Below are 22,596 nucleotides of genomic sequence, written 5' to 3'. Positions count from 1 at the left end.
AATAATAATAATAATATCTCTACTCCTCATTCTAACTACGAGAATTAGCCCAGAAGTCGGAGACTTGTGCGGGAGAGGAGGCGGCATATTATTATTACGCAGGCCGCATTTGCGCCCAGGAACGACTTATGTTGGTAGGCCCTAACCACCATTCAGTGCAGGAATGAGGGAAACCTGGAAAACCTCATTAATTAGGGGGGTGGTCAAATGCCAACCGGTGTCAATCTCTCACATTGACCCAAGCCAACATTCTTCCACCCTACCATACCTGCACAGAGGGCGCCAATCCTCCGTACAAGCATAGCTAATCTACGGTTTACCGGCCGCGGGATTCGAAACCCGGGCAGATCGACACATCGATTTAAGTACTGACGCCTTAAACCGTGCGGCTATCGACCGTGAATAAATCAAGAAAACGTATATTTTCCTAAGAATCTATTCATTTTCTATAAATATGTAGAATTCTATGAATGGTGAAATATAAATGATGTACAACATCTGAAAATGTGAAATTAACTAAAATGTTTGAATCTAACACTAAATATAACTTGCTTTGTGTGAAACATGCAATTTTGAGAGTTTGCCATTGATAACCATAAATTTTCTTTTAATTTCAGATCCCTTTGTAGTCATATCCAACCACACATGCAAGAAGATTTACTTAATGAGTGAGAGGAGATACGTTTTCAGACTGGCTAAAGATGGATCATTCGTATATTGGATGAACTTCACCAATTCTTTCATCTCCGAGGGTATAAATCATCCGAATTCTTACTGTTTCGAGCATTCCGGGGGCAAGAAAGCGAATGGCTTCTTCTTCTTTAAATGCTACCCAGAAAAACCTATCAAGGAAAAGTTTATATATACACTAGTCCCGAAAATAATGTCCTGTGTGTTCTTGTTGCTGACCATTTTGATTTACTTCATTTTGAACGAGACGAGGAGCCTCTTTGGGAAAATATTGATGAACTATTGCATATCTACGTTGATGCTTTTCTCCATTCTGACTTACGCTCAGAAGAAACTAGATACAAGCGACACCACTTGTAAACTAATAGGTAATATTAACTGTTTAATTAATTTTAAATTGTCATTACATTGAGGCTTTACAACAAGGAATTATTGTGAACTACCTTCTTGCTTATATACTTTTCATGTAATTACTTCTAAGCGGTAGTTTTTAAAAACAATTAGCCTGGTATTTTTGATTCGCTTTAATGTTCGGTAAACTGAAGTGAAATTAGGTATGTGTGAAAAGAAATATTTTCAAACTACGTGACAGGGTAGACTGCGTATAACCTTAAACCACAGTTTTAATTAGTCATGTTATTTTTTCATTAGTCTGGTGAATATAATATCAGGCTGAATGAGTAATCTTTCCCACTTAATGAAATGTTATAAACAGTTTAATAAACGTCCGAAAATTATCCAACATATCTCTTTCAAAACTTAATTTATTTTTAAATTGTAATTTGAATTCAAAATGATCAATTTTGGAAACAAGAAGTCTTAAATTAAATATTCTCAGTTTCTCCTTATGCGAACAGTATAAATTCTATGGCACATAAATATTGAATGGTGTAAGTAAGCATTCAATCGGTTCCATTTCATAGTTTAATGAGTATTGTAACAAAATCAGCATGAACTGCATTTTAACTAAGTTGCAGATAATGTGATTACTCGCTAAACGACTATAAAATATTTGCGGAATATTTGTCCAAAATTAGCGCCATTGCATCATACAGATATGAAATATGGGCATATGATGAATATGTCCTCAAATATTTCCTAAACGTATTATGCTCTGTAAATTGCCATTTTTTTGCGATCCTAGAGAAACTACGAATTCTACTCTGTGTATTGTCTTGAAGGATATTTGGCATCTGAAGATATGCTTTCGAAGGCTCGGCATGCACCTTGCACACGATACGGTAGTTGCTTACGTTCGATAAACTTTATTCCGACAAAACAACACACATATACCTACAGGGTGTATTTAAATGGAGGGGCACAATTGAAACCAGAGATTCCTTGGGTGAAAATAAGTAATTCGCTATAGTACAGTGTTTTTAAATTATAAAGTCGTACAAAAATTAACTGCTCCTAGAACCACTTGTAGTTGCAAGTTACAATGTCAACTGCAATACAACCCCAAAAAAGGGGAGTTTTCACTGTGTTCCCGACATTTTTGGCCGATAAGAATGACGGATTCGTATTCAGCACCCCAAAATTAGTAAAAAAAAAGAAGCATTGCACACTTTCGCCTGGATAGTCAGAAAATGCTATTTTTTAACATTGTTCTTTAAAACAGGAAACATAATTGTGTCTCAGTTGATTTCTGCGCCCCCTTTTGGTCGAATTTTAAAATACAGGTACATAACTAATAAGTACTGTGAGGCAATGCGTTTTGAATGTATTAACAAAAGTGTCTGTTTGTACCTTGGTATTCGTGGAGGTATAAATCCGTAACACTAATTTATGAAATTAAAAATATCTCCTCAACGATTGGCTTTATCCTTTTTCAATAAGTATACCTTTTTTGTTTAGAAAAGTCCAATATTTCATATTTTGTTACTAAAACCTTTATACGGGGGTTGGTAAAAATGTTACTACATATTCAATGCATAACGTTGCCTGCAGAGGGCGCCTAGTACTCGACACTCAAAAATCATTATTATACAGGGTGGTCCGAATTTTATGCAGGAAACTTCGAGGGCAGATAGACCTCTTTAAAATAATATGTGTTTGTCTTATAAACATAGGTCTGGAACGGCCTCGTTTTGGAGATACAGGGTGTTGAAGTTGTTAAAAAAAAATTGATTTTTTGCTTATATCTCCAGAATATATTAACCAATTTCAATAAAATTTAGTGCATATAATGTATGAAAGGTTCAACCAGTGGTGTACAACAGGACAGGAGTCACCTCCTTTTTTTACAAAAAAACCTACGCCACTGCATTTTTTACATGTCATTGTAACTGATTTATATTTTAATGCACAAAATACGTAAATAAGGTGACTTTAATTTTTTCCCTAAGATTCGCCGTTCTCAAGTTATTCATACCAATACAATCCCTTTGAGGCATACGCTTCTAATAATAATATTACAAGAATATTTGTTGATGTGTAAAAGTAAGTGCAATTTGTAAGCACATCAACAAAATTATTTACACTCCTTTCTACACCACCTGTGAGGTAGTGTGCGATATAAACAAAAAATCAATTTTTTTTAAAACCTCAACACCCTGTATCTCTAAAACGGGGCCGTTCCAGACTTATGTTTATAAGGCAAACACATATTATTTTAAAGAAATCTGTCTATCCTCGAAGTTTCCTGCATAAAATTCGGACCACCCTGTATTATTTTTCCCATGATTAAAAAATTGAAACATTTCTGACTAAAATTATAGAAATTATTAAGGAAATCATTTTTTATTTTTGCTTTGACACCCTGTATCTCTTTTATTGTGCGACTTGGGATACTTATAGGTATGTTAGGATAAATCGACTTATTTTCACCCACGGAATCTCTGGTATCATTTGTGCCCCTCCATTTAAATATACCCTGTAGATATTCTTGCCTGTCTTGTCTTTGTTTACATTTGAGAAGTGACTATATCATCTGCAAATAGCGTTATAATTTATTATTTAGTCCTTTAAGATAGTGTTTGCACTCTGTATATTGCGTGCATTTTCATATTTTATTTCGAAAAGAAATTGCGTTTATATACATTTACAGACGGTAAATTATATTTATTCAACGTAAAAATTTAGTAGATTGACAGGAAATCCATCTTCTATTATCGTTAAATTACGTCGCACATTAGTTACATAAATGTCTGGAATTGATGTATAGGAACCCTTATCTTGAGATGTCCATTATTAATGCAGTATAAAAATGTTCATAATAATTGTATTTCATTTTTCAGTACTCTCTCTTAAAACATCCAAAAAATGTTGTGTTCTCGATATTGGCGGAACTGATCAAATAACTTTATCACGTATCATAACTTGCTTTTACCGAAGATTTTTTCAAAATTTTAAAGGTATTGCAACATCGTATGTATACAGGTTAATTGTATGATATGATATGTTTACTACGATAATAAGCACGGAAAACAATGACGATTTTCTTACTAAATCAGTTGGTACGACACAGCAAAGTTCTAACATAAAATTTGAAATTATTTAATATTTATGAACGGTTTGAACTTTCAAGTTTTTATTTTAACCCTCTTCAGAATTATTAAGACATTTAGAATTTTGACCAATATTTTATTGAGAAATTTTTCATAATTTTCCATGCTTTGCAACACACTGCAACCTGAGGGGTTATTTCTTTATCTATCTACAGGGTCGGAAAGTCCCCATGGTTCATCGGCCGTTACATGAGAGCGATAAAGAGTCATAGAAATCCGTGCGACAGAGAAATATGGCTATAATGAAAGCGTCTAATAGTCACCGCCCATTTCGCCCTTCCACAAATAAGAAGTGAATCTTATTTATGGAAGGGCGAAATGGGCGGTGACTATTAGACGCTTTCATTATAGCCATCTTTCTCTATCGCACGGATTTCTATGACTTTCTTTATCGCTCTCACGTAACTGCCGATGAACCATGGGGACTTTCCGACCCTGTATATATCGTTATGACCAGTATCATAACGAATCTGGATTTCAAAACAGTTTACTATTCAATTCTCGAAAGGGAGTCTATAATTATTATCATTATACTTTAATTAATACGTGGGAACTCAGAAATGTTGTACGTTCAGAGAATGAATTTTCAGGCAGTTACCCTCTTTTGCTTACGTAAAATGTACTCCAGTGGGTGGCTATACAGGGTGACACTGAAGTTGAGAGAAACAAAAGGAAACACCAAAACTTCCAGGAAGGGTATTAATAACAATAAAACAAAACAAACAAACAAAATAACGACACAACAGGCTCGAAAAACATTATTAATTACTTTATTGACACGCGACACCGTACCGAAATTCAGGTAATGCGCGATCCATAGCAAAATTTGGAATGACTTTATCCATTATTAAATTAACCCGAGACTTTAAAACTAAAGTAGACTGCTCAATGTGAAACCCAAGGAAGAACTTCTCTTTTTCGTAGATCTCTCCTGAATTCGTCACTTCGCTGTTCTTATCTTACTGGCGGGAACTCTGCATATCGGGACGCTTTGGCATAACTATGCCATGTTAATAGTTATCTAATTGACTGATTTTACATTTATCTAAATAATTTTGAGAATTAACTTACAAACAACCCTATACCTTCCTCTTGTGACTCCGCATAGCAATACGGGACGGATTAGTCCATCTCATTTAATATATTTTTAATAGATTGGAAAATCCTCCTAAAAACCAGCTATTTGATTTATTACTTTCTTTTCCTCACAACAGTCTAACAACTTATTCTTGGAATTCCTACGTTCTTTGGAATGCATTTCGCGCGTAATTTGAAATATCGATTTTTCTCTTTATACCTGCTCAACACATGGCCCCGACAGTTTAAGTGAACTTGTTAAAAAAAATATTGCTAAATTTCTCCTAAGGACGACGCTAAACCTACTTGAGGGCCCTTAACTTTCGATAATTAGTGTTGACTGAAATCTTTTAATTTTTGGCCCATCCGTTCCGAGAACTAACAAATAAATTACTACGCGTCCCGGCTTTTGTTACAACACGATTAAATACCACCTTGTATGTATTTATATTTTCAGGTTATTCGCTGATATTTACATCTACTGTTTCCTTCGCTTGGCTGAATGTTATGTGCTGTGATATTTGGTGGACATTCGGGTGAGTTCCTTTTTTAATTACTTGATAGATGCATTTGGTGTTGTGTCGTAGATTTTCAGAGAAGTCAGTAGTTCCGCTGCATATTTTCAGATATTAAAATCAGTATTGCAGAAAATTATCAATTTGTTCAATAAAAATAACAAAACATATAGATATAATAAGTACAATGTACCTTATTGTGTATGTACCTTATTTTATATTTCAACTAAATTTATCTGATAAAGCACTACAAATTAACATTACTGAGCAGTAGGTAGGTCTAGGTACTATGGGTCCCTGGAGATTTATGTAATCGGTATCCCAAGAGCATATTAAATCGGAATGAACTCCCGATAATTAACTATTAATTAGGTCAACTCCTAACTATATCAGGTCTATTCATGGTTTACTTTCATTTTTCTATTCACTTATTTGAAGCATTGAATCCGATATGGGGTGGTACAGAAATGATGGAAAGTGACGCAATCGACAAAATAAGAGAATGGAGTTGTTAGCTAATAAAAATAAGTCTTCCAAGTCATAGTCTAATAAACTAGTAACTGTCAATCGTTGTCAAAATCACTTAAGACTTGGTTAACTTGGTCAACTTAATTAACTCAACTAGTTGGGCGATTAGGTACTTATAAATTGTGTGAAAACAATCTTATGGTCTTGAAATATTTTCTGTGTCAAGTGATACAATATATCTTGAAAACAACATTATTAACAGTTTTAATCACAGAAGTAAATAAACGATGTGCTCGTAGCTGACGTATTAATCATTGAATCCATTCTATATACTGGGTTGGGGAATAAGTAATGTCCGTTTTTTTTCAAATTCTTCGTTTTTGACTCGAAAAATTCATCCAACCAAGCTATTAATTCATTGTCGTTGTTAAAAAAACTACCGCGTAAGCAGTTTGACAAAGAGCGGAAGAAGGGAAAATCAGAAGGCGCGAAATCGGAAGAGTGAGGCGGTTGGGGCAGAACTTCACAATTCAACTCCCGAATGGCCGTTTTGGTTATATTGGCGACATGTGTTCGCACATTGTCATGTTGCAAAAGAACGTCATATTGCTGATCAGGTCTTTTTTGGTGAATAGCCGGGTGGAGTCCCCGTAGTTGTTAGACATACAGTTTTGCGTTGACGATTTGATTGTTTGGTAAGAGTTCATAATAAAGTATCCCTTCCAATCCCACCAGACGCATAACATGGCTGGAAATTTTTTTGAAATTGAACCAAATTCGATCAAATTGGGTATGCAGGGGTTTTCGGGGTCGCTGATTACAAATCCGAGATCAGATTTGCAAAATTCAAAATGATGGATCCAAGCTAACGGTCATTAAAATTCGTGAATTTTTGATTTTTTAAATTTTGACTTGAATTTAAAGTACGCGGATATTTTATTTGCAGAAAATGGGCAAACGAAGTATATTCTGTTAGAAATGCACGAATATTATTATATTCGTGAATTTCTAACAGTATTATATATTAATTCACTCTGGTATTCACTGAACTCATAATCTGATATACATAGAATAAAATAGTTACATGCTTATTATCTGACTCAAATGGTTGACCCTAAGACGTTACTGTCTAAAAAATACTTCTAAAGATTCGCAATTGAAAAATATTATAATTCCTTAATAAAACTTCCCAAATATAATTTTCAGTGTTACTATACATCCGTAAAAGAGAGAATCATTTCTCTAAAATCTATTTTAGAAACATAAGCTCCCTACAGACATAAATATACACAATCGTATCTACACAATGGTTACATCTGATGAGAAAATAACTGCATTTGTGTTGAATTCATATCAAAATATTTCCATAATTACACGATGCCTAAATATATTTTTTTATGACAAATTACGTACACGTTTACTTTTGCATAAGCAGCTGAAGTGTTTGTTTTCCTTTGAACTTAAAAAAAAATAGTAAGAGTACAGATCCTTTGTATATCAGCGGCATAGTTAACCGCAATACAATTTTGACTTCTTTTAAAAATATTTACAGTCCGACAAATGTTTTTACGATGAACCACCTACAGTATGCGAATATTGCTAATATACCTGCTATGTACTCATGCGTGACGTTCAGGAGTGAACATTTTTCGATACTAAACTAAATATTTTTTATGTAGGTATTCACAACATTAAACATAGGGATAATTACAACATTAAACATAGTTTTATCGACTAGTTTTAGGAAATTTTACATTCATTACTACACATTGAGCAGTTTGCGGTGTAAGTAATGTTTACAGCCGAGTTTACAGCTAAACGTAAATTTATGTAGATATAAGAGTGCTACCTTTTTTCTTATATTATTGCAATTGTACTTTGTGTAAGGTATTGTAAATGTATAAACAGAAACAGTGACGAAATGCAGAAGATTCAGTTCAATAACAATATCGTTTATCTGTGCTGTGCTAAAAGTTTTTAAAACAAGTAAGTAGGTTTAAATTTTAATAAACAGAAGTTTGGAATCGGAATTTCCACGTGAAACAATGTTGAACTACATATGTTTTAAATTATTACCTACATGTTAACAGTAAATATCTAAGTCTGTATTATAATTATCAAATACAACTCATACTGTACAAACGCGTTCCACCTTTAAGGTGTACACCATTGGAATGTCCTAAACTAATAGAGACACAATATTGGTTAAATTACAGGAAATAAAAATGAGAACTTAAGAATAGTAAAAAAATAAGAAGCTCGTTCCTGAAATAAATTAAAAAACTTATTTTTTCTTCTAATTTTTTTTCCATATCATGATTATTGCTAAAAGCAGTATAATGAAAGGACCAATACAGTTCATGGAAATCGGCAGTTCGAGATGTCCTGATCAAAAGTTGATACGGGTCCAAGACCCAAAAATGAATACTTATCCAGATAAGCTACATTGAAAGTGAGCGAGACCTATCGCGCTTATAAATACAGTCCTTTTTATGCAAAGCCGTATGGCTCCTCTCTCTCTCTCTGTGAGAGAGAGAAGCTTCCGTGCGTTTTCCTGTGCTACGGTTTCGTTAATAATTTTGTGTTAGAAATTGTTGAAAAGAAATTAGATTCTTGTCTGTCGAAGAAGATATGAATATATGTAGCTCGTTCTCAATGTTGATATAATTAATAAGCATTTGGTGTAAATGAGATTATCGCAAAATAATGGAGCGACAGTTTCTAACTCTAGCATTTAGTACAGAAACACGATTATTAATGTGCGAGTTGGCATGGTGCAATAGGTAAATATTCTGGTTAAAAACATTACATAAAATTATTGTTATTTGCTGTTACGTTTTGATAACTTGAAACAGCTATAACTTTATTAACTCAAATGGAACACCCTGTATTTTTTACTTTGTTGTATGCATTTCCTTTCCAGCCATATAATCATTGTTTTAGAGATATTTGCAATTTTCTATTTTTTGAATAGTTTCTCTCGTATCAGACCTGTTATCAAATTAGCAATGATCAGAAACACTCCAAAAACAATTAAAATAACTTGACATTTGTCAAGGTTAGTTGTAAATTATTGCTATGTGTGCAATAGTTTTTGCCGAATATTTAAATAAAAATGCCTGAGGATCGTTTAAATTATACTAATGAAAATTAATTCAATTCAATTTGTTAGTTATGGACAATGTGACAAAGTAATTTCAAGAACATGTAGAGAATTTGCTGCTTTGCACATTGTCTATAAATAATAAACAAATTAAAATAATTCTCATTAGTATAATTTAAATGATCTCTAGGCATTTGTATTTAATTTTTTTGTTTTTTTTTTTTTTAAAAAAAAAAAAAAAAAAATATTTTTTTTTAATGGCATTTTTAATAAAAACTATTACAGACATAACAATAATTTGACAACTAACTTGACAAATGTAAAGTTATTTTAATTGTTTGGTCGGAGTAACAAAATACAGGGTGTACCATTTAAGTTAACAACAACAACAGCAAAAATGAAACACCTAGTATTAAACGTTTTAATTTGTTGGTATACCGTAATTTAGTGTTTCCTATGCCCTTTACAGGTACCAAGAATCCACTTGATATCACGCTCCTGAAAAGAGTTACTAGCATCTCCGCAGATTCTTGCATCTGGCAAATATTTTCTTTAAAAATTAATATCTCAAAATCCATAACTCCTAAGTATAGAGATTATTTAATCTAGAGACCCTCAAATTTCACGTAGAATCCGAAAATATGATAATGTATAGGGTGTTCCATTTAAAATAAGAAAGTTAATGTCGTATTTTTGTAGCATAAAAGTACGACCAAACTTGGGTCATTCGTCAGAAAGTCAAAATACGTCATTTCCAAAAGCAAGTAAACATTTAGAACAAGTTTTCAAATTTTTCGATATACAGGGTGTATCTAAATAACACCGAAAAAATGTAAGGAGCGATTCTCTAATGAAAATTAATAGGGGTCTTCGGTATAAAATTTTTTGAAAAAAACTCATCTGAAAAGTTACGCCCCTCCAAAAATTACAAAAAAAAATGTTTTTCTTTTTTATTTTCTATGTACCTATATCAAGCTAAAGAAATCAAACTTGGTGAACATTAACTGTCAAAAAAACTACACTTTTTGAAATTTTTTCAACCTTTTTTGTACACTCTATTACACTATTTCTTATAATTTTTTTTTTCGATATAATTTTTTTCTTTTAAAAAATATGTCTAAAAAGCCCCATTTATTTAGTAATTCTTTAATCTCTTCAAGTTCTTTAGAAAAGTTATGGATTTATGAGAAAAAAAAAATTATTGCAACGCATTTTTAAAAAAATAAGCTGTTTAACGCGAGTGTACTTGGCCGAAAGAACTAGTGGCCCGTTCTTTGCAATGGAATCGATAGAAACAAATTTCAACGTCATTTATTGTTACTGTTTCTTACTCTTTCACAAGTTTTATGATTTTGTGTAGAAAATATTAGTTGATAAACCGAAATTATGGTTAACTATTCGAATTTAGAAATGGCAGATATGCATTTTACATTTACATTTTTTGGTGTTATTTAGATGCACCTTGTATATCAGAAACGATTCCAGTCATCTTAAACAGCATAAAAATGCGGACCATTTTTGCAATTTAACCAACTTTTTAACTCTTCTAGTTTACGGATTTATAGTGATGTAAATACACCAAAATGACCAATATAAAAGGCATAGAACTGCTAATATAAAAGGACATAGGACTACTTTGACGACCAAATCACCAAATACGAAAAGTTGTACGCAAACACTCGTGTGAATCTGAATGGCAGATCCGTAAGCTCTCGATTGGATAAAAACTCGTAATTAGCAAGTGTGAAATAGGCGTATAAATAATGGTTGCATTGCGTCATGACCCGATTGGAAAGTATTTGCAGGCCGCTCCTTTGTTTAGATCGATCACTTTACATACTGACTAGTCTTTATTTATTTAACGTTGCCAAAATAAACGGAAAATAAACTCACCTCGGTAAATGTGAAAAAATTCTGACATCGACGTTTGCTTTACCAAATTTAATTGTTTGTTTTTTCGATTTCACACAACCTGAAGTAAAGTTGTATGTGGTTTTGATTTTACGATGTTGTCTGTTCGAAGTTAATGGTGAATTATGTTCGCACTTATCTAAATTACGTTTGTATTATGCGGTAGATACTTCTTTAAAATAGAAAATTAATGGACAGTGCAATGAAATGGCCTAAATATATGCAACGTCTGGTAATGTCGTAAACAGTCTATACAATAAAGAATGATTTTAATGGATATATCAAACAGTTATTTAAGAAAATATGTATTTGTCGCGAATAATAGCTTCAAAGAAACTCGTTTAATTTTGTAACAGCGTTACGATTAATTCAAATAAACAATTGTAAAATCCTACTTCTTTATTTTGCTTTAAAACCTTCGATCTACATTAATTAATTAATTTTTACTAAGAAAAAAAGACACTACATCGAATTTTGAATTGGAAAGCTATGAAAAACGCATTACAAAGTAATTATTATTTCTTACCATATTAAAAATGAATAAACAGTGTTATCCAAAATTAGTCAATTAAACATATTTAGCCAACACTTGTATATAATGATACTATAATTTCTTTGGTTTTAAAGAAATAATGTGGCCTATAAGTCACTAGTTAGTTATAACTCATAAGACACTAGTAAGTTATGACTTATTGTTTGAGCCGTTGTAAATAATTAAATTCCTTTTCTTTTAATTAAAGCTATTATTGGTAGAGGTCACTTCATGTACCGTTTATATTAATTCTTATCTTAAAAGTTTTTGTAAAAATATTGATTTGGAGAGACACGCGTTCGATACGAGAGTAGAGTTTATGATTCCTCGGCGGTCGTGCGATAGTTGGTTATATAGTTTATATTCAAACAGAAAATAGTGACCCTTGATAATTCCCATTTTTTCTCCCTCCTCTCTCTCCCTCACCGGCATTATCATCGCATAGTCCTTCATCCAGTTGGGTAAGTTTTTATTTTTTTTTTCTTTTGATTTGTTGTTTTTGCTATTAGTTTAATATCGCTACCATTTGCTCACAATCCACTTAAACGCAACACTTATAATCCACTAGTGACTTATAGAAATCATAAAAAGATAAATGTTTTGTTTATTTTTCTAGTTTTTATTAGAAAATCAATTTGAAACAGTAATAATAAGTCAACAAATGACCTAAAATACTACAAACTTACAATGTACCTACTTATTAATATTAACATTAACATTTATGGTAAAGCCGTAATTTGATGCCAAAGGATTATTGGAATCATCTTGTGGTTGTGGTAAATTTATAGAACAGATTGTCCCTCCTTGTGCTTGATTCAGGAGTCTGCACCCTTTGTATCTTTTTAGAAATATCAATTTTGCTGGAAATTGACTCTTCTATATAACCTTCTGCCAAGGTGGATGACTTCCATCCATCCTTGAGTGTTGTAATATCCCCTCCAGCATTGGCCAAGTAAGTTGAAAATTGCAAAAGAAGCTTTTTTGCTGCACACTTTGAGGCCGTAGCTTAGAATATTTTCTAATTAATTCAATTGGATTAACACAAAATCCTTCATTTAACACAGCGAAGCTTCTTGGTTTGTTCGTTTTAGTATTTGAAATCATGATGTGGATATACTGCCCTTTGTCTTTTATATTGTCTATGCCTAGATGGGTCAATTTCTCGCAACGGCAAGCGCCAAAAACTCCTAATATCAACGCTACCTAAAAACAACAAATTTAATAAATATAACTCAGTTAAACTATTCAATAGAACCTACCTTATTCATAAGATGATCTTCGTCTAGAGCTTCACGCAAAAATGGATGGATTTTTTTGGTTGAAAATGTTTGTGCCTAGACTTTAGAGATGCCACTAGTCTTCCGAATTTAGAAATTTCAATGTTCTTGTAAACTCTCAAAGTTGACTTCAACATGGAATATTTAGTCCACAATATGGATGGAGCTAATTTCTCACTTACATTGAAAAAATAAGCCAGCCATTTTCCAATCTTGAAATTCCTTCAGTTCTTTGTTGTATAGTATATAGATTTTGATTTCTCCAGAATGATGCCTACAGTAGCCGCATTAGCTTTTTCTAAAATTTCAGATGGAATTTCCACATTTTCCATTTTTTCAGTCTTGGTTTTAGGATTTCAACTAAAAAAATATTGTTTGTTTGCTGACAACCCTTGGTTGAAATTTTAAGTAACATTTATTTATTATTAAAACGAAATTATATGAGTGTTGGATAAAATTTTGTATGGCACTCGTGTGATACGTCATATAACTCACTTGGGAAAATCTTCTTTCTTCTTTGGAATTTATCTTATTCTAAATTCTTTAGTTTTAATTGCTATTTGCATATACTTAAATAGCGTTCCTTGGAATATTTACCATTCTAAAGCTTTTCAATTACCTACTTACATTGAATAATTTTTCAAAACGTGGGAACTTTTGGTCACGTCAGTTAATTCTGGTTTCTTCTTGCGTTTTTGATCACGTTGGGTAGTTCTTGTTTCAGAGAGCTTTGTTCATGTAGAGTAATTCTTCATTTTTCAGTAATTTTCCATCTTGTCAAAGTTACCAATCTGTAAAAGTTGCTGTCTATTTTAATTTGAAGATTGTATCCATATTTTCTATTATTTTATATTAATAGAAATTTGTATATTTATAAATAAAATATAAATAGAAGATTATATAAATATACAGGGTGTCTGGGTCAGGTTGGGAAATCTGGAGATACTGGTAGCCAAAATAAGTCGATAAAACCAAATATGCCTTATAGCTGTTTTACATTGACAATTTATTCATCAATAAATTGACGAAGTTCTTCTTCAATTAATTCACGAATTTATTGGTAAACAGTGTGGTTTTACACTTCTACAGACTTTGTCAAGTTTTTTGACGTATGAATCAGTTCTACCAATGAATCAAATAAGCAAATAAATTTCAAAAATGTCACCTTTCCACTCATAATTGTAGTGATACAACAGCGGTACCATTCTGACACATATTATATAAATATGTATTAGTTTTTGTAAATAACAAATCAGTAAAAACAATGCAAAACTAGCACGACGCCACACAATTATTTACATATTCCAATAACATAACCTCATTACTGATCTGAGGCTGGAACTGGAAATCTGTTGGGTTGGTACTTCCGAACTTCACGAAGAAATTGACGAAAATTAGAACATGCTCTAATTCGTCAAGAACTTGTTAGTTATTTGACAGCAGATTTGGTGCATTACACTTGTCCAATTTCTTGATGAAGCGACTTCATGAATTAATTGATCAATAAATTGTCAATGTGAAACAACTATCATGCAAATGTTGCTGATTTCGTAAATGTACCAGTACAACTTAAAAAGTAGTACATCTTGAAGTACATATGAAAATAATACTCTCCTCCTCGTAAATCTATATGATATATTATGTTTCTTAAATTTATATACATTTTTTGTACATAAAAAAAAATTAACGTACGTTCTTCCTCTTCCTTGGTACATTTATTTTTTCTCAAAAGCTCTTAGGTGCTTAGCAATTTGTCTCACACTGCCTAGATATTTGTTTGCCGGATATCTGGAGATATTAACTTGTCTATGACGGTGAACGGCAAAGCACAATATCGTCCCCGTTCGACAAATAGCCACCTTAGAGCTTTTGTAGATTTTAGAAGTTACAGGGATAAGCGGGAAGAAAATTTGGTCTTTGCCCCTGCGGTAATAGATTTATAGGGATTTTATTTATTAAGCAATCGATTATCCATAATCCATACGGGTTTGTCGGACAGTTAATTATTGACGTTTGACCTTGTATAAGATTACATTGTAACGTTATATTTTCGGCAAGGTATCAGGTTTATTAAATATCTAATAAAGGATATTTATCAGCGCAAAGATTGTCATCGGATATTGCAAGTGCCACGGTTGAAGCAGATTCCATTAATTTGTTGGTTCTTTCCTTATTAGGTGCGTTTTTTCTTTAAACAGTTACAGTTACAGATTTGATGGGGCTGAATACACATAAATGTTCCGAGTTTTTCGTTTAAGTTTAATATTCACACTTATGCTTTAAATATTTCTTCTGCATATATTGAATCTTTATTTATTAAAAAAAACATTTTCTAATAATTAATAAAACACAAAATTTTTTTAAGCTAGCAATAATTTGTTACAACAATTTCTTCCATGATTCTTTGTCTTTTGTTTTTTTATTCTTCATACATGTTTCATCTGTTATCATTGTTTTTATAGTTTTCTAAGTAATCACTAAACAATTTTTCTCAGTGCCAAAGTCGTACCGGTACGATTAGGAAATTTTCCACGAGTACGACTTAAGGAGCAAGGTCTTCGAAGTTTCAAACCGAAATTAATGACATAACCTAAAACTTTTCTACCGTTTGAGTGTGCCTAAATAATTGCCAGAGTACGATAAAACTAAAAAAATAACTTAAGGATCATATTCCTTCTTTAAAAAGCTTACAAATGAGCCAAAAGTTTTAATAAAAACTATGAAAAAACTTACTTTTCAATTATTTTTGCCTAATAAAGCCGACCAAAAACTCACTTGTTTTCGTTTGAACTAAATAGTTCAGGATAAAATACCAACAATTCAATAAAGATATACAAATAATGAATTTATAATTGTAAGTTGATATTTCAGTTGAATTTATACCTGTATACTACGTTATTTTCAAATATATAATAAAATTTTCAAATATCAAATACATAATCACAGATCAAAGGCTTAGGCAACAAAATGACAAACAAATATGTATATGATAATATTACTTATCTGAACAAAATTTGGGAAAATACCTAGCGTGAATTTTCTGCAATACTGATTTTTGTTATTAGATAGACTATTTTTGGAAATAAGGCAAATGTAATTATTTGCTGTTTGTATATAGCCGATACTGTTTGTTAATTACATTAGATTAAGCCTCCGTAAAAAAGTTAGTAGTAAACGATAGCTACGATGAAATCCGCAAATATTTAGTTAAAGCTTAAAGTTTTATAATTCTTATCTAGATATCAGATATTTGGAAATTATATGTCGCATTCACAAAGTTTTCCTAATACTTATGCAATTGTACATACAGAGTGTTCTATTTAAGATGGTAATACGAATAATACAAAAAAATCCCTACAGTGTTTGCTGTTACTTGATGTTTAAAAAAAAGTTTTGTTTTATACTCAAATATATCAAATGTTTTGTCAAAGTAACATACTTTATTAGAACATTCATTTGAACTTTCTCGTACAAATTTTTCAATAGATTCTTTTGGTTTTGAAAATTCTATTTTTATGCGACATCCATTTTTAAAACGGAAATAACAATAAACATTTGGAAAACTACTAATACTTCGCATACTATAAGAAATAGACTGTAATGTAATCCCTTAATAAAATGGAAAGGAAGTAAAACTTTTTATCTGCATATGCTAAGAATAATCTAACAAAGTTATTGAAAAAATAATAACATCCGTGATTGAAAGCTTTGAAATAGTCCGGTAATGACTATTTTTGGATTTAAAATGTACTTATTATGTAAGCAATGTAAAAAATAGTGCTTGAACGAATGGTGAAAATTTCATTTTGTTATCATATTTAGTTGAAAAAAGTTACACCAAAACGTTAGATAGAAAGTTACACGAAAACGTTAGATATAATATAAATTTCTCTTGTATATAAGTGTGTCCTATTTGAAAAAATTGTATTAGGCAAAACCTAGAAGAAATGGAACATCCTGTATGTTCGAAAATATTTAATGTGTACATACAGTGTGTATCAGCCAAATGGAATAAATTCAATAATAAATGAATGGAGGCGTATTTTAAAAAACGCTCAGACACGTCGATTGGTATTTTTAGTTGCAGTTTTTTTCAACAAAAATTTTTTATAATTTTCTGAAGAATCCAAAAAATTGAGTAATACACAGGGCGTTGCATTTAAAATAAGGAATCAAAATTTTATAATTGTTATATTTTCTTCAAAATTCTTGCCAGGTCGAGGCCCAGTAAATATTAAAATCTTCAGTAAGAAGAAATTTATCTATTATTCTGCAAATAATTACATTTGTGAGAAGCTTGTTTTTATGCACATGTATTATATATATTTATTCTTCCATTTGGTATCTTCCAATTATCAGTAACTCTGTAAACTAATCACATACAGATTAGAAAGGAAAAAGAAAATACCAAATAGAAGAAAAAAATAAAGTAGCTGCAAATTAAATGTTACTGCTTTTTAACAGTGTCATATTTTTGTTTTGCTTTCCATGAAGACATTACGAAGTAAGAAGGTGAGTTACAATGCATATTTTTAATGACAAAAGGTGACAGAGCTGATTTTTATCGTTTGATTTTACTAATAGCCAACAGCTTAACTTGCAATGAGACACAAATTAAGAAATGTATTTATTTTCTAGAACCATTAAATTTGATATATTTTAAATATACCTACTCTCATATTTATTTAATTTTTAAACTGAAGATGTGAAAGCCAGCTCTGTGTACTTGTTTTTTCCTGAAATGTACATACATACCGACATGAAGGTGAGAGTCATTGCTTTTAAAAAATTTGCTTTTAGAGTGAACACATGCAGTCATGCGTATTGTGTAAGGGGTGTGCTGTATTTGATTTAGCATCGTTAAGGATATTATCACAGAAAAATTATACTTACAAATTAACTGTCTCCTATAATATAATTAGTTTCATTAAAGTGCTGTTTAACTTGACTATGTAATATATAAAAAAGGGATACACCTACTTCCTACACATGCTATACCTAATTTAATTAGAAATTCAATAAAAAGCAAATAAATATGGGTGTTATATTGTTTGCAGTTTGCAGCATAATTAATTATGACTTGAGGATATAAAATATTAACAAAGAATGGTGAAAGAGTAATTTTGGTAATGATTAGTTACTATTTCAACGGAAGGACAATATTACATATTGGTGTAAGGTGCAGTTTATATTCTACTCATACCAAAATTGGTTTTTTTATATCCCGATAGCCTTTCGTTGTCCAAGTACGAGATCTGTTCAGAAAATAACCGAACTTTATTTTTTAAACTTTATTATTAATTATATTTATTTATTTATTTATTTATTTATTTATTGATATACTGTCCTACAGGTGTAAAAACCCAACTACAGAACAGGAGAGTAAAGAGAATACAAAATTACAGTAGAATCATTAGAAGAGTAAAAACGACAATGGATAAAAGTACAATAAAACAAAAACATGCTTAAAAGTTATTTTGTAAGCAATATAAAAATAAAACATTATTAATAATTCAAAGCTGCAATTAAAAAAGGATAATATACCCACAAACACGTCAGCTAAAATATAGTGATTTTATTATGGTAGCACTGGAATTAAAAATATCCAACGGATTGCCTAATAAATTACAATAATTACACATTGCGTAAATAGGTGAATATTTAAATAGATTTGTACGTGGTGTTGATAAATAAAAAGTGTTTCCCACTGTTCAATTGACCCTCGGAACGTAAAAATTAAGATGATGCAAAATATCTGGACAGTCAATCTGGTTATTCAAAATTTTAAATAAAAATAGTACACAGTGGCACTGGCGCCTTAAATCACGACTTTTCAACGAATGTCGATCTAATTAGTCGACTTGTGGAAAGCCAATAGGTGGAAAAACACCATCAGCATGGAGAAGGTAATTAATATCTAAGCAATTGGTTATATAATTGATAAAAATGTTGAACAGTAGGGGCCCAAGAACAGATCGTTGCGGGACTCCCGACGTGGCTAAGTAATCTACAGATTTACACTCTTTAAGTAGGACATATTGAGATTTTAATTTTATTTTTTAAGTTGGACATACTGAATTTTAGACTTTATTGGTTCTTGTCATTGTCTCCTTAAAAGTACTCCACTCCCCTATTCTCATACTTTTTCCAGAGGTGTTTCCATTTCGCGAAGCAGTCCTGGATAGATTAATTTGAAATGGCTTTTAAAGTCTGTGACGAATTTGCTTTGATGTCATCAATAGTTCGAAAACGGTTCATCCAAGGTTCAGAAACGGCGCTTCCAGAAAAAAAATGTATGAGTTTTTTTCTCATAGGTTTTTTGGAGCGCTGAATCCGAATCTGAGGTTTGCCACCTCGCCAGGCGTCGGCTTCACAAGGAAAATTGTAAGAAACCTCAAATTTGCGACACTTTTTTCAGTTTTATAACTATAACTCGAAAACTAAACGTTTTTGATTATAACTATGATATACCAAATTAAAGTAGATAAAATTTCCTACAAATACGTATAATAACTCTAAAGTCTGGACAATCCATAACGTCGTTAGATCGTTTTGAAAAAAGGCATTTCTTGACTTTCCGCTAAAAAAGATGAATACGTAATTCTAACTGCGCGCTGGTGTCCTACTATCAACTTCATACACCTCTAAAATCAATTGTTTTATGAGTACCTGGTATGTCCAGGTTACATTTAAGGAATTGTCAAACGTGAGTGAGGTTCATATACATATGTTCAACGGGCCTCCTAGTTCATACGAAATCGTACTATTAATTCAAGAGGAAGATAGAAGGTTTTGATAAAAGGAAACATATTTGGAACAAATTTGTATAGGCAAAAACACCATTATTTTATAATTTTGATACTCATTCGTCGTCCTCTTCTGCAGAATTATCACTGAAACAACGAGAATGGAGACTTTAGATAACTATAATAGAATCCATGTTTTTCATATTCATTATGGACAAAATTTATTATGTCCTTGCACAATAGAGTGTAATATTATTTTAAAAAAAGAGAAAACCGAAAATAAGATGAAAATGAAGACAATACCTGCATAAGGCTCAGGATTGCGTTCGCAGATGTTCCGTTTAGATAGACCAGGCTGTATATCCGGAGTGACGTAATGTTTTCCTTTTAGTCTTGTCCGGGCAGTGGACTGCTCGAACTCTTAAAGGAAGGGCGCTGATTTCTCCACTGACATTTTGATCTGTGAAGGTATAGTTTCTAATTTACGGTGATAAATACTAGATCAGAATATTAATTATTTGTAATAGTAGAAATTACCTTCCATCTTCTCAGGTGAAACGTCTTGATCGTCATCACTGAGCAGTATTTCTACATTGGAGCACCTTCCTTCACAATTCAAACAGAGTCTGAAGCAGTATAACCCAACCCTTCTGCATCCGCAATTACCCTTGCAGCCCTTCTGGCACTTGCAGGCAATGAATATCAGAAGCTTCTCCGAGGCTGCGAACGCAATCCTGAGCCTCATGCAGGTATTGCCTTCTTCTTTATCTTATTTTCGGTTGTCTCTTTTTTAAAAATAATATTAAACTCTATTGTGCAGACATAATAAATTTTGTCCATAATGTACAAAAACGACATGGATTATATTACAGTGATCTCCATTCTCGTTGTTTCAGGTGATAATTCTGCAGATGAGGACCACGAATGAATATGAAAATTATTAAATAATGGTGTTTTTGCTTTTTTCTTTCGTTTAAATACAAATTTGTTCCATTTATCAAAACTTACTTTCTATCTTCCCCTTGAATTAAGAGTAATTAGTACGATTTCGTTTGAATTAGGAGGCTCGTTGATCATATATATGGACCTCACTCACGATTGACAATTCCTTAAATGTAACCTGGACATATCAGGTACTCATAAAATAATTGATTTTAGAGGTGTATGAAGTTGATGTAGGACACCAGCGCGCAGTTAGAATAACGTATTCATCTTTTTTAGCGGAAAGTCAAGAAATGCCTTTTCTCAACACGATCTAACGACGTTATGGATTTTCCAGACTATAGAGTTATTATACGTATTTGTAGGAAATTTTATCTACTTTAATTTGGTATATCATAGTTATAATAAAAAACGTTTAGTTTTCGAGTTATAGTTAAAAAACTGAAAAAAGTACCGAAAATTTTATGTCTTTTGCAGTTTTCCTTGTGAAGCAGACGCCTGGCGAGGTGGCAAACCTCAGATTCGGATTCAGCACCCCGAAAAACATATAGAACCGGTGAGAAAAAAACTTCTACATTTTTTTCCTGGAAAAAACCTCTGCTTAGTGGATTAGTCCTTTTAGCACTGATTTTAATTTTAGATATACATCGATTCTTACTTTTTGAAAATCGATTCATTATTTTAGAAAATATGCAGCTTTGAAAGTACGAACAATATTTTTGACGAGAAATGCGAAAATCGATTTAATTTTACTTCAAAACTTACGGTATTAGTCAAGTAAATGCTGAAAATGTTGTCCGCCAACTTGCATACAATGATACAGGTTGTCTTCAAACCGTTGTCGAACATTCTGGAGCACTTGCGGTGTTACTTCGCGACATACATTAATGATTCGTCCTCGCAGATCTTCCAAGGTATCAGGTGGAGTGCTGTAAACTTTGCTTTTAATGTGCCCCCAGAGAAAGAAATCTAAAGGATTTAAGTCGGGTGACCGAGGGGGCCACTCAATTGCACCTCTTCGTCCTATCCAGCGTCCTGGAAACGTCTCATTTAGGTAATTGCGCACATTGAGCGAGTAATGTGGAGGAGCTCCGTCTTGCTGGAAAATCAGTTCGTGTTCATTGTAAGCAGGGTCGTCCTCTATGATATTTGTTAGAGCTGGGTCGATGACATTTTGTAGTAAATCCAAGTACATATCGCCTGTCAAATTTCCAGGAAGGAAAAAAGGACCTACAATGGAATTTCCAAAAATACCTGCCCATACATTCAACTTCTGGGGGTGTTGGGAGTGTGTCTCATGGAAAATCCTTGGATTGGTATCAGCCCAGTAACGACAATTATGGCGATTCACTAAACCATTCAAGAAGAACGTACACTCGTCCGAAAAACACACATTAAAGAGGAAATTATCGTTTATCGCTCGTTCAGTCATTATTTCGCAAAATTGCAAACGACGATCAAAATCGTCTTCATTTAGCTCTTGCACTAGCCGAATCTTATAAGGATGGAATTTGTATTTTTTTAATATTCGTTGGACACTTGTACGACTCACTCCTGTCGCAGTAGCCAATTGCATTGTACTCAGCGTACTATCCATTGCCACTTGCCCCAATACCGCTATTTCCGTAGGTTCATTTAGTACCGGATTTTCAACCTGCCTCTTTTTGTTATGAACGGAGCCAGTTTCGCGAAATTTGGCCACCAATTCGCGAACAATTTTTCCAGACGCATGTTTCTCAGGATGCCGTTGGTTGAACAGTTCGGCGACCCGATTTCCGCATTCATTGTTTTTGAAAAAAAGCTCAATAATTTCTACTCTTTCTGGA

The 22,596-nt window shown here is 32.3% G+C and overlaps 1 protein-coding gene across 2 annotated transcripts in view; it reads left to right on the top strand.

Moving 5' to 3' along the window:
• Positions 1–22,596, top strand: part of LOC108917632 (probable G-protein coupled receptor Mth-like 6) — a 60,272-nt gene that overhangs the window by 27,444 nt on the left and 10,232 nt on the right. The window contains exons 2-4 of one of the 2 annotated variants that reach the window (XM_018724344.1): positions 618–1,058; positions 5,734–5,812; positions 17,577–17,594. In XM_018724344.1, coding sequence (XP_018579860.1) covers positions 618–1,058; positions 5,734–5,812; positions 17,577–17,594 — 538 coding nt within the window. The remainder of the gene's footprint in view (positions 1–617; positions 1,059–5,733; positions 5,813–17,576; positions 17,595–22,596) is intronic. The other variant, XM_018724345.1, reaches the window with a different exon arrangement.

Source organism: Anoplophora glabripennis, unplaced genomic scaffold (assembly GCF_000390285.2).
Source record: "Anoplophora glabripennis isolate ALB-LARVAE unplaced genomic scaffold, Agla_2.0 scaffold71, whole genome shotgun sequence".
Taxonomy (NCBI): Eukaryota; Metazoa; Arthropoda; class Insecta; order Coleoptera; family Cerambycidae; genus Anoplophora; species Anoplophora glabripennis.
The sequence above is the reverse complement of the archived record's forward strand: the minus strand, read 5'-3'. Positions and strand labels throughout refer to the sequence as shown.